The sequence below is a fragment of the Megascapheus bottae genome, chromosome 15, assembly GCF_031878675.1.
Source record: "Megascapheus bottae isolate mThoBot1 chromosome 15, mThoBot2.hap1, whole genome shotgun sequence".
NCBI classification, from domain to species: Eukaryota; Metazoa; Chordata; class Mammalia; order Rodentia; family Geomyidae; genus Megascapheus; species Megascapheus bottae.
This window is the reverse complement of record NC_143523.1, coordinates 22,771,221-22,784,374: the sequence shown is the minus strand read 5'-3', so window position 1 is coordinate 22,784,374 and position 13,154 is coordinate 22,771,221. Positions and strand designations below refer to the sequence as shown.

Genomic DNA, 13,154 nt, shown 5'->3' with positions numbered 1-13,154 from the left:
AATACTTACAAAAATGGCAAAATATTACTAAAGATAATTAATATATGTGAATATTACAAGTGAAATATATCATAGGAGCAATACTGTATCTGAAAATAATGGCTCATGGGGCTGAGAGTGTGGCCTAATGGTAGAGTGCTTGCCTAGCATGCACAAAGCCCTGGTTTGGATTCCTCGGTAGCACATACACAGAAAAAGCTGGAAGTGGTGCTATGACTTAAGTGATAGAGTGCTAGCTTTGAGAAAGCCCAAGGACAGTGTATAGGCCCTGAGTTCAAGACCCAGGACTGGAAAAAAAAAAAAAAGAAAGAAAGAAAGAAAAAGAAAAGAATGGCTCACAGAGCGTGAAAATCTAGGTCAGATAGAGCTGGTGTTCAGGGTGGACCAGGGCCTGGGTTCAAGCCCCAAGACTGGAAAGAGAGAGAGAAAAAAAAAGAAAGGCTCTTGAATTAGACATGACCAGAAATGGCTGTTGATTAGCAGAAGCTTCTGCAAAGGTATTTTTTCTTTATTGAGGCTTGAATTCAGGGCTTCATATTTACTAGGAGTCTAAAGAGATTCAAACAAAATTTTCTATTTTCATTTTTGAATGCTGTTCCTGGGGCTTGAACTCAGGGAATTGGCACTGTCCCTGAGCTTTTGTGCTCATAGCTAGTGCCCTACACTTGAGCCACAGCTCTACTTCCGATTTTTGCTGCCTAGGCTATCTTTGAACCATAAGCCTCAGATGTCAGCCTCGTGAGCAGGTAAGATGATAGGCATGAGACACAAGCTCCCAGCTTCTAACACAAATTTGGATCGCCTACTTTTCTTTTGTTTTGGAGGAAGTGTGTCCCGGGCTTGCCTCAAACTCATGATCCTTCTGCTTTAGCTTCGTAGTGATGAGATGATAGATGTGTGCCACCACTCCTACCCTGTAAGTCTTAAATATGTCATGCTGCGTAGTCCTTCTCTTACTGGTGCCATTGGAAAGGAGCTGGGGAAGTGTCCATGACAGATAGGGAGATTAAGACTTCAACCCAGTGTTTCCAGACTGTAACATTGTCAGAGAAAGAACTCAGAGACCAAACCAAGTCACGAATGAGAGAGAATTTTCCTTATAAAGGGGGAGTAAATGCTCAAAACAGGCAAGTGTGGAGCTGAGTGCCAATGGTTCATGCCTATGATCCTAGCTCCTCAGAAGGTTGAGACCGGAGGATTGCACTTAGAAGCCTGTCTGGGCAGGACAATCGTGAGACTAATTCTCTGACAAACTACCAGAAAAGCTGGAAGTGGACCTGTGGCTCAACTGATATGACAGTCTCTATGAACAAAAAAGCTCAGGAATAGCACCCAGGTCCTGAGTTCAAGGCCCAGCACACACACACACACACACACACACGAGGTAAATGTAGATGTTCTCAACATAACTTGTATCCTGTGGGGTTTTAGACAGCAGATCTGTGGGCTGAGGAGAGATAAGGAATTCTCAGAATAGGAGTGAATAGTTTCCATAGGGTTTGTTTATTGTAGCTACCTAGAGTTTTAAGATGTGTCATGGCATCAGCTACGTGATGGAAATTATAATAATGGCAATAATAAATATTGTTGCAATAATAACAATAAGGACAAATAGGGATCTTGCTTGGTTATTTGGTTAGATTGGTTAAAGCTGGTTTGGTCAAGTTCTTGATTTTCTGTTTGAGTGGTCACATGATGTCCTGTTTGTAAGTACCATCCCAGAAAAACCACAGGAACACAAGTCATGGAGAAGAAAGCAAGATTTAATGTCCACCAAAGTGGACAGGCTGATATCCCACAGGATGGAAAAGAGCAAATTGTTCTCAGGCAGGGGAGGTAATTATAGGGTGCTGGGGGCTGGAGACCAGAGAAAGGGCTGGGAGCAGGAAATCTTTGAAGTTGCAGCAGGCCAGGGCCACGCACCCTATAGCTGGCTTATGCAAGGAAAACATCCTGTATCTGGTACACAGCTGAGACCATACATTCTATAGCCAGTGCCAAACATCCTATAGCTGGCTTATCACCAGAAAACATTCTATATTGGGGCACATAGTCAGGTCCATGCACCTGGCATCTGGACATTAGGGATAGCGTGTGACTGGGAATGGGTGCTGGGACTAAGGCTCCAGTATGTCACTGTCACAGTTGGGACTGAGGTTATGTGCACTTTGGGGTGGGAATGGGCTGGGGGCACATGAAGTTTGGGAATGGGCAACTGTGCCCAGGCCTGGCCTGTGGATGGCCCAAGATGATAGCTGTCAACCTAAAATGGAACAAATATGCCTCTACTGGTGAAAGGCAGCGCTTCTATTGCAGAAGCTTTTTGTTGCCATTATTCTTGCATGAGTTTAGGGCCCTAAATTCCCAGAGTTCCAACAGAGTATACCATGACATCTACCCAATGTAGCTATCAGAACCATAATGGTGAAGGCAGAGGAAGGCAAGGACAAAGAAAGGATATTTTAATTAACTAGCAACATTGGGGAAAAAAAACAGATTAAGAGCTTCTGTGATGCAAAAATCTACTGACAGGAGCTTTGGAGATTTTACTGGAGAGGAAGGAAGACAAAGGAGATATTTATAGTGTACACAGCTGACTGGGTGAATACTCATAATTCGGTCAATGGTTGAATGGATCGTTATGTTAGTTTTGATCCTGTGAGAGGTTCTGGGGGAGCTATTATCACAGAGGAGCTGTGAAGGAGCTAGACTGAAAAGAACAATCTAGATTCCATAAACTGATTATCTCAGCACCGCAGGTAATTGTCGTCATTCAGATGGTTTCTTTATAAGGTGATTATCCTGTAAGGCTTGTTGATGCTTGGGGATAATTTGGATTCCTTGCCATCTGGTAATCTGTAGTTCCTAGAAGAGAGTGACTCAAGAGAAGACATAAAGATGCAAAATAGAATTAAGGAGAGGAAAAAAAGAAAGTGAATCTGTCGGTACCCCCTTCACAACTCCATCCTGTTTAGAAGAACTTCCCTTTGCCCAGAATATTCACACTATATATGTTACCCACCTGTATGTCATGTGACAATTATTTTGGTTATCAGATGGACTTTTGCAGTGGCACACTGCTTGTATATAGACTTTAATACTATCTGTAGCTTCAGGCATGCATCTACTAGGGTCTTGGAACATATTTCCTGTGGATCAAGAAGTAGAGTACTGTACTTGCCACTGATGCTACTTTCTGCCTGTCCTAGCCAGATAACTAAGGTCTCCTTTCAGAACCCAGTCCTGTCATGATTTCTGCCCCTGCGATGACTAATCAGCTATTGAGAACCTGAAAGGTCACGTTATAGAGGCCAGGAGTTTGGCCTAGCGGTAGAGTGCTTATCTAGCACCCACAAAGACCCGGGTTCTATTTCCCGGTTCCACATATATAGAAAAAGCTGGAAGTGGTACTGTGGCTCAAGTGGTAGAGCTCTAGCCTGAGAAAGACCAAGGACAGTGCTCAGGCCCTGAGCTCAAGCCCAGGACTAGCTCCCCAAAAAGGTCACACCATAAACATGCAGCCTGGACCAGGTCATAGACTGTATGCACACACATACACATTCACACACATGCATGTACAAGGCATTTTCTTTCCTTCCTTCTTTCTTTCTTTTTTTGTGCCAGTCCTGGGGCTTTAACTCAGGGCCTGGGCACTGTCCTTGGACTTTCTCAAGGCTAGAGCTGGGGAATTGGGGGTAGAGCACCAGAGAAAATGAAAGGGATGGGGATGTTCCAGACCCTGGGAGTTCTCAGATCACAGTTGGGGAACTTGAATTTTAGGGGTGCAAGGCAGGGCCCTAGCAGGTCCACATGGCATTGCCATGGCAGAGTCCGCTAGGAACAGAGGCACATGGGAATATCCCACATCAGAGCAAAGAGCTGGGCCAGTTTCTACCCATGGGACTCAAGTGAACCCTCCAGGAAAAGCTGGAGATAAAGGATATTCAGTACCCAAATCAGGAAATGAAGAGGGGGGAAGAGAAAGAAAGAAAGAAAGAAAAAGGAAATCCACAATTTTAAGGACAATTTAGCATGTCACATTTGTTATAGTATTTTTGAAGACCCCTGTATATTATCATGTCCTCATATATTTTGTAGAAATATTTTGGAAAATCTTGAGGCACTTGGTAATTTTTAGATATGGATACCTTTGGGAACCTCCCTCAGAGCCCTAATTGCAGAAGTATTATTGAATTTCTGCAAGTGGTATTGACTCTATGCCTGCTCATTTTGCATTAAGGTCTATCATTGAAAAGTACCAGCAGGGGGCTGGGAGTTTGGCCTAGTGGTAGAGTGCTTGCCTAGCATGCACGAAGACCCGGGTTCAGTTCCTTGGTACCACATACATAGAAAAAAGCCAGAAGTGGTGCTGAGGCTCAAGTGGTAGAGCTCTAGCCTTGAGAAAGTCCAAGGACAGTGCTCAGGCCCTGAGCTCAAGCCAAGGACTGGCAAAAAAAAAAAAAAAAAAAAAAAGGACCAGCAGGAAGACCATCCAGATATTTTAACCTGCTCTGAACACTGTAGGCAACCATTGTCTGCTGGATAAAAAATGAGGTTGTGAAAATTTGCCTAACTAGGTCAACATTCTATAGATGACATTCAGTGTGCCTATCTGAAAAATAAAACAAAAGGACACAGTAAAGACTGCTTAAACAACTCGCTGACACACACTGGACAGATATTACTGGTTTTATTGAAAAGCTAGAGCAGAAATCTCATTCAGAGAAAATGGTTCAAGGTAACAAGGAAGTTGTTCTCCAGTATTTTATGCAGCTTACTAATACATTAGAACAGGAGAAGGAAGAATTTCCTGACTTCTCTGTGATATCGGCAACACGATGCATCAAGAACAGGGGCCTGGGAATATGACTTAGTGTTAGAGTGCTTGCCTAGCATGTATGAAGTCTTGTATTTGATTTATCAGTACCACACAAACAGAAAAATCTAGAAGGGGCGCTGTAGCTCAAATGGTAGAGCACTAGACTGGAGCAAAAGAAGCGCAGGGAGTCGGCATAGGTTCTGATTTCAAGCCCCAGAACTAGCAAAAAGAAAGGAAGAGAGAAAAAGAGAGCAAGAGGGGTGGAGGAAGAATGAGAGGAGAGGAAAGAAGAAAGAAAGGAAGAAGGAAGGAAGGAAAGACAGGATCATACTGCACAAGCTGGGTGCTAGTGGCTCATTCCTGTAAACCTGTAAACTCAGGAGACGGAAATCTGAGGATCACAGTTCGAAACCAGCTCAGGCAGGAAAGTCTACAAGACTCATCTCCAATAAGTTACCAAAATGCTGTTGCTCAAAATGGTAGAGTGCTAGCCTTGAGTGAAAAGCTCAGGGATAGCGCCTAACCCCCGAGTTCAAGCCTCACAGTCAAACAAAAAAAAAAAAGAAAAAAGAAAGAAAAAAAGAATATACTTCACACACTGAAAGATTGAAAGAAATATGAGAGTAGTTAGCATGACCACATCTATAAAAGAAAATTCTCCACTTAAATTTCTAAAAAAAAAAAATTGATGATGTGTGCCAATGGTATACAGATGCTCAAAAGAAAGACTGCTTCCTAATGCCCAACCTGTGGAAATTCAACCTTGGCAAGCAAAGGATCAAGAAGAAAGTGCAGAGCAGAAGAGAAATTGGAAAATTAAGAAAGCTCTTATTCCTGAAATGAAGATTTCTTCAAAAAGAGTACCCTGTGTCGAGCCTGATAAGAATGAGAGATTCAGCTTTTTCTTTTCTTCTTTTTTGGGGGGGGTGGGGTCATGGGCCCACCAAAAAAAAAGGAATTCATGTGGGAAGTAGTTTATCAATGAAAATGTAAATCTGAATTGTAAAATAAGTTTACTTGGGTACAGCAGAGGCTAATCACAGCTAAATGGAGACTAGGGTAGCTAAAGAAGCAAACTAAATATCAGTAGACTTGTAGACTTGAAACAAATATATATAGTGGGGAGGGGTAGTACCTGAGTTTGTACTCAGGGCTTTGCTAGACAGATGTGCTACCACTTCTGGAACTGTTACATTTGAGTCATGACTCCAGTCCAGGCTTGTGTTTGGATACAAATTATGTGCTAGTTAGAAATAAGATGTTTTCTGAAAGTTAGTTTATTTCATCATTATCAGAAATTCACAATAAAAACATATAATATTTAATTCAATAGTACATCAATAGTACATTCTATTTTGACTAGCATAAGAGGTTGACAATGCTACTTTGACATACATTCTTTTTTTTTTTTTTTTTTTTTGGGTCATGGGGCTTACACTCGGCCTGGGTGCTGTCCCTGAGCTCTTCAGCTCAAGGATACTACCCTACCCTTGAGTCAAGCCCCACTTCCCCTTTTCTAGAGGTTAATTGGAGATAAGAGACTCAGGTCCTTTTATGCCCTGGGTGGCTTTGAACCTTAATCCTGAGATCTCAGCCTCCTGAGTAGCTAGGATTACAGGTGTGAGCCACCGCGTCTGGATGACATACATTCTTAATAGATTTTATCTTACTATTCTACACTGGTTGTCTTTGTAGTTCATGTATACGTAAAGTTTTAAGAGGAAAACAAGGCCAAATCTTAGGCATATGGGCCTGTATTTTGAAATAATTTGAAGGTATTTTTTTGTTTGTTTTTTGTTTTGTCAGTTGTGGGGCTCTTCAGCTCAAGGCTATCGTTCTACCATTTGAGCCACAGTGCCATTTCCTGTCTTCTGGTGGTTAACTGGAGATAAGAATCTCACAGATGGCCGGGAGTTTGGCCTAGTGGTTAAAGTGCTTGCCTAGCATGCATGAAGACCCGGGTTCGATTCCTCGGTACCACATACATAGAAAAAAGCCGGAAGTGGTGCTGAGGCTCAAGTGGTAGAGCTCTAGCCTTGAGAAAGTCCAAGGACAGTGCTCAGGCCCTGAGCTCAAGCCCAGGACTGGCAAAAAAAAAAAAAAGAATCTCACAGACTTTTGGGACTTTTGTGCCCCAGGCCCCAGTTGGCTTTGAACCATGATCCTCAGATCTCAGCCTCGTGAGTAGCTAGGGTTATAGGCATGAGCCACCAACACCTAGTAAATTGAAGGTTTTTAAGTGAGTGAATAGTGATGTTAATTTTTTTAATTGGGCAGCAAATAAATGATGCAGGACTACCTAAAGATCTGTTTTACACCTAACTCCTTTTAGGTAATTGAGTGCTGAAGTGTTCATCAATCTTCTTTGCAAGTGAAGTAAGTTGGTGCTTTTTGATATCGTATTAGGGAATAGTGATTGTGTTTAATACCTGTCATGTTTTATAGTTTATGTAAATTAAAGATTGTATTTAGGACCAACTTGAGCTCCTTAGGCAAGAAATCCTAGGGCTTCCAGGAGTTTGTCAGCCTGAGCAGCATAGACCTCTGGTCAAAAAGAGGGTTGGAGTAGAGCCCTTGCTTCGTATATGCTACCCAGCAAACAAAAGATTCTATTTTTGGTTTGGTCCTGTTTAAATCTTGTGGATCCAGTCAGTTCTTGGACAGAAGCAAACGTTTCTAGGAGTTATGGAGTGACATTCTCAACGTACTTTGATAGCATCCATCAGTAAACATTTGCACTTTCCCACCTGGTGTTTGTTCACTTGCTGAAGCAGAAGTACCACTAATTAATCTTACATTCCTGAACTTTTAAGAGAAGCCTTTGAAGTGTGATTCCCCTAACTGGATTGAAACACAGCAGGATTTTTGGCTCAGAGTCCATGAACTCCCAAGTTGATTTGCTTTTGTAAGCCTCAGATGGGCTGCATGTGAGCCACCATTTCTAGGTTAGATTAGGAAATGCTCTTGGCCCCACACATCATTCATTGAAACAGAGCTGTACTCACAGAACTAGTTCTTAAGGTCTATACTCTCATCACTTACGATTATGGCATTAAGTCAATTTATGCTCAGAATCAGACTAGCCCAATTATGTCAACTTATTTAAGGATGTAATAGCTATGCCCCATTAAGACATAAGGTGCTGGTGGTGGTCACAACTATAATCCCAGGTACTCAAGAGAGTGAGTTCTGAAATCACAGTGCAAAGCCAATGGGGTGTGAAAGTCTGTGGGACTCATCTCCAATTAACTACTCAAAAATCAGAAGTGTCACCATAGATCAAAGTGATAGAGTGCTATCCTTGAGGGAAAAAAAAGCTCAGGGACAGGGCCCAGGCCCTGAGTTCAAGACTGATAATTGGCCAAAAAAAAAATCCCAAAACCAACAAAAAAAACTTAATCTCTGATTTTTGAGGAGGCTATCAACCTCACAGAAGTAATGCAAAGCCATGAATATGTTTAGGGTTTGTTAGAGGGTTTTTGTTGTTCTTTGTTTGTTTTGCTAGTCTTGGGGCTTAAACTCAGGGCCTGGTCACTATCCTTGGACACTTTTTTTTGTGGGTCATGGGACTTGAACTCTGGGCCTGGGGGTTATCCCTGAGCTCTTCAGCTCAAAGCTACCTTCCTACCCCTTGAGTCACAGTGCCATTTCCAGTTTTTGGTGGTTAATTGGCGATAAGAGTCTCATAGACTTTTTTAGTGCCTGGGCTGGCTTTGAACTATGATCCTCTGATCTCAGCCACCTGAGCAGCTAGGATTACAGGCATGAGCCACTGCGCCCCGCTTCCTTGGACACTTTTTGCTCAAAGCTAGCCCTCTGCTACTTGAGCCACTGCACCACTTCCAGCTTTTTCAGTATATGTAGTACAGAGGAATTGAACCCAGGGCTTCGTTCATGCTATACCACTAGGCCACATTCCCGACCTTGTTAGGGTTTCTTACTGCTATGATTTATAGATAAAATCAAAGCATAAGCCTGTTGATACCATTTTAGGATTGACAGTATTTTCTTAACTTGCTAGTGTTTAATGTTTTGAGAATTACTGAAGTAGCTAATCTTTAATCATGCTGTTTTGTACACCACCAGAAAGAGATTGTAAAGTCCACAATCCTGAACTTTTATTTGTAGTGAAACTCCTTTTCATATTTAAAAAAAAAAGTGAGAGAAAAAGTATCAATGTTTATGAAATAATGCACCTTCTATCTGGTGAATATAATGTAACCCTTCTATTAATTACAATAAAAATATATGGAAGAAAGAAAAAAAGTGATAGGTTAGAGTTGGCTGCATCTTTTTAACAACTTATTAAGAAAAACTTTGAGATTTTTATATGATTTATACTAATTTATATTACTTACCAAGCTATAGTGCTTTAAGAACACTACTTAAAAAGGAAAATTAAAGTTGATTTATTATTTTTAATATGATAAGTTCACATCAAGGTGCTGTAGGATGCTGCTTTGTAAGGCAGGGAACTTCTTATTGGGCTAAAGGTAATACAATAGAACTTGCCCTTTTGTGAAATACTCTGTCTTTGGGAAATTAGACATTTAGAATTAGATATTTAGAAGGAGTGTTTGCTTTTTGGACTGGTCTGGTACCTTGAATCTTAGTTCAGGAATTTAACTTAAAACAATATATATATATATATACATATATATATACACACACATATATATATACACACATATATATACATATATATAAAGAAAAAGAATATACATTATTTTTCTTCCTTTCTTTTATTCTTTGACAGGGATTCCCTGATTCTCAGTTTACTGATTCTGGGTGACTTGTGGGCCAGGAAGACAAGAGCTTCAGAGAACTTAATGTGCTGCCATCTATTGGTGAAGATGTGAACTGCAGTTTGAGCAGTTGAATCCCCACCTTTTGTTTCACAAGGTTTAAAGAAAATGCAAGCCTGGGGCCAGGAGTTTAGCCTAGTGGTAGAGTGCTTGCCTAGCATACACAAAGACCAGTGTTCAATTCCTCGGTAAAGAAGGTTCTATGGCTCAAGAGTTAAAGCTCTAACTTTGAGAAAGCCCAAGGCCAGCACCCAGGTCCTGAGTTCAAGGCCCAGGACTGGCAAAAAAAAAAAAAAAAAAAAAATGCAAGCCCAGGGTGGTGTCTTGTGAGGCTTGTAATCCTAGCTACTTGGGAGACTGAGATCTGAGGATCAAGTTTCAAAGTCAGCCTTGACACAAAAGAACCTGAGACTCATCTCCAATTAACCTCTCGAAATGGGAAGTGGGGCTTGGCTCAAGGGTAGGATGGTAGCCTTAAGAGCTCAAGGACAGCACCCAAGCCAAGTTCAAAGCCCATGACCCACAAAAAAAAAGAAAAAGAAAGAAAGAAGGAAAATGCAGTGAGCCAGTTTTACTGCCTTCTAGCTGCACAATTTCTAGAGACTTCACCTTTTATTTAATCTCGTCATGTAAAGCACTTTGGCAAGGTCTGTGCCTCTATTGTACCTTCCACACAGCTGCAGCACAGAGCCGAGAGCACCCAGTCACCTACCAGGCATCTCTCCTCACACTACGTTCTCTCCTTGTAGATCCCAGATTCCCTTAAAACCACCATCAAGGCCCCTCTTTCTATGGACCTGCAGGATGGGAAAGAGAAGCTGAAGAAGATGCCCCTCTACTTTGAGGAAGACATCCGCCCTGAAATGAAAGAAGACATCTATGACCCCACCTACCAGGATGAGGCGGGCCCCCCACCCAAGCTTGAGTATGTGTGGAGAAACGTCATCCTCATGGCTCTGCTGCACCTGGGAGCCCTGTATGGGATCACACTGGTTCCTGCCTGCAAGGCCTACACCTGGCTCTGGGGTAAGCAGCTCCCCTCCTCCTGAGCCAGTGCCCAGATTTCTTTAAGGAGGTACAGTCCCACATAGGGGAGTGTCCCCTCTTGGATTTCCCAGCTAGTTATCTGGTTCCTGGGATGCCAACTGAGCTGGAAAAGAGACTGATGGAATTGGGATCCACACAGAACATCATGGCGCCTCAGTCTGGGTTTCCAGCCACTTTTCTCTTTCCAAGGAGGCTAACTAGTCTGGGAGTGGAGCCTAGTGTCTTCTCTCCAGAAGAAAGAAGGAGGAGCTGTCTAATGTGAGGAGACTTAGATAGCTCTCTTGGAGGACAGCAAGGAGCTGCCACTGCTACCTGAGCCTTTTGGGTATTCTAGCTGGTGGGATCTCATTCCCTGGGGTTTGGCTCAGGAAATCCTTCCATTGTCCAGGAGAAATGCAGCTCTACCCCATCATAACTTAACATAAGCTCCAATCTGCAAGAAAGGGTAACAACACATGTTTAGACTTTGTTTCTTCAGTTACATGGTTCATTACTGCCACAGAAGCAAAGTTCAACTATAGACTGGGAAAAGTTAGTTTGTGTGTTTAGAGAAGCATTGTAGAGGGATACTTATATCCTTTTACTGGTGTACTCACAGAGCTGGAGCTGAAGCATAATGAATCCAGAGCCAGAATGGGTTTCCTTCTCCCACAGATTCTTTACAAACAGGCTCATCAGCAGCAAGCCCCTTCCAGCCAGGACATTCCCTGTAGGCCTTACTCACTTCCTAGTTTGACCTGTCTGTGATCACCCATCCTGAAAAATGTGCAAGGGGCATAATGCCACCCTAGCATTAAGGTTCTGAGGGCTACCATTTTAGTTCTTGCTTTTGTGGATCTGCTTACTTTGGACAGAAATTGGTACACTGACCTGAAATGTTGACTTATTCTGCTTTTGATCTAGAGCCTTTTGATGCATGACTAGGTTGACAGAATGTCTATGGCAAAATGTGAATTTCAAATTTACTCTGTGGTAGAAAGAAAAGGGTAGAGGTCTCAGCTTGGGCATTTTCTCCTCCCACCTGTAGACTTTAGGTGCTTTTCTTATTTCATCCCAAAGGAAATTGAAATATTTCAGATTCTGAGACATCCTTTTATTTTTGGAGCTGTTCAGAAAGTCCTTCAGACAGGGCTGAGAAATATCCCTGACATCATTGAGGGTCTGAAAGGTAAAAGCTCTCCAGACCATGTCTCAGGGTAAAGCTGAGATGTTCCTCAACCACCAGTGTGGAGACTGACAGTCCTTCCTTGGTGACAGAGAATGAATATTAATGACTGGAGCTGGATACATGATAATAGAACAGGCACCTAGTGCCGGGGTTCTGGTTCCAATTCTCCTGCTAAGGGGCATTGCATGTTCTTTTAGAATAGTATGTCTGCAGCATGAAACAAATGTACATGATTTCCTGGCTCTGAGATGAGGGCTTCTGCTTTTCCTCAATCCAGGTCCTTCCTTCTTGATGATTATAGAGCTCTAAATTCACCATACTTTTCCAAATTACATGTATAATACTATATGTAGAAAGCTGATAACAAATCACCAGGCCATATATCATCTGGGGTCTCAATCCCAGATCTGAGGAATTGTGGCCAGACCTTTTATTAGGACCCTGAAGGACAGAATAAGATGAAGGAGATAAGAGGAAAGGAGAGAAAGCTGTTTGTGAATGTATTCGTCATTCAGTAGAGCAGGACATCTTATCAACTGTATAATGCCTTGCAAAAAGTTCAGTCTGTTCTCCTAGAGTAAGTTATACTGCTTTTCTTGTCGTTTTCATGTATTTTGTATATTTTAAAGTGAAAGTTAAGACATACAAACCACAGGAGCTTTAGATTTAGTACTGACCGATTTAAAAACAGAAACTGATCACACACACACACACACACACACACACACACACACACACAATCTAGTTCCATAGAACCTACTTGTCAAGCAACAAGGTGGCAGTGCTCCCAGAGCCTGGCACAGACGTCTCCTTCGAGGAAGCAGCAGCACTGTTCAGTGAATGGTTATGCCTAGAACCAACTTAGAGGGAAATATTAGACACTTCGCAAGACAGGTAGCCCTACACTTATCTTTTTATGTTTTGTTTGTTTGTTTTTACCAAGCCTCAGGCCTTCCTTCCAGTGGTGTTGAACAAAAGGAAAGATGAGTTATGCCACGGAACCCCTTACCCACCAGAGATCATGTGTGGTGCCTCCTGAGCCTGGAAGCCTTCAGGATGGCAGGGAATGGCATTCCTAACATTCTCCAGAACTCCATTCTCCACTGTCAGGGACAGATAACATAGCCATGAACATGGCTTTACGTTTACTAGCCCTGTGATATGCTGAGTGACACAGCTCTCACTTCATCTGTTTTCTCAACTGTGACATGCAGTAGTAACAGTACTTATATTTACTCTGTTCAAGCTGTATGATAATTATAAAAATATTAACAATTTAGCTGGGCACCGTGGCTCGCACCTGTAATCCTAGCTT

General features: G+C 42.2%; 1 protein-coding gene and 1 pseudogene across 1 annotated transcript in view; both read left to right on the top strand.

Moving 5' to 3' along the window:
* LOC150053951 (acyl-CoA desaturase 3-like) overlaps window positions 1-13,154 on the top strand; it is a 28,077-nt gene that overhangs the window by 4,033 nt on the left and 10,890 nt on the right. The window contains exon 2 of the mRNA XM_090346076.1: window positions 10,374-10,650. Coding sequence (XP_090202202.1) covers window positions 10,374-10,650 — 277 coding nt within the window. The remainder of the gene's footprint in view (window positions 1-10,373; window positions 10,651-13,154) is intronic.
* LOC150053952 (tripartite motif-containing protein 59-like) lies at window positions 1,745-4,874 on the top strand (annotated as a pseudogene).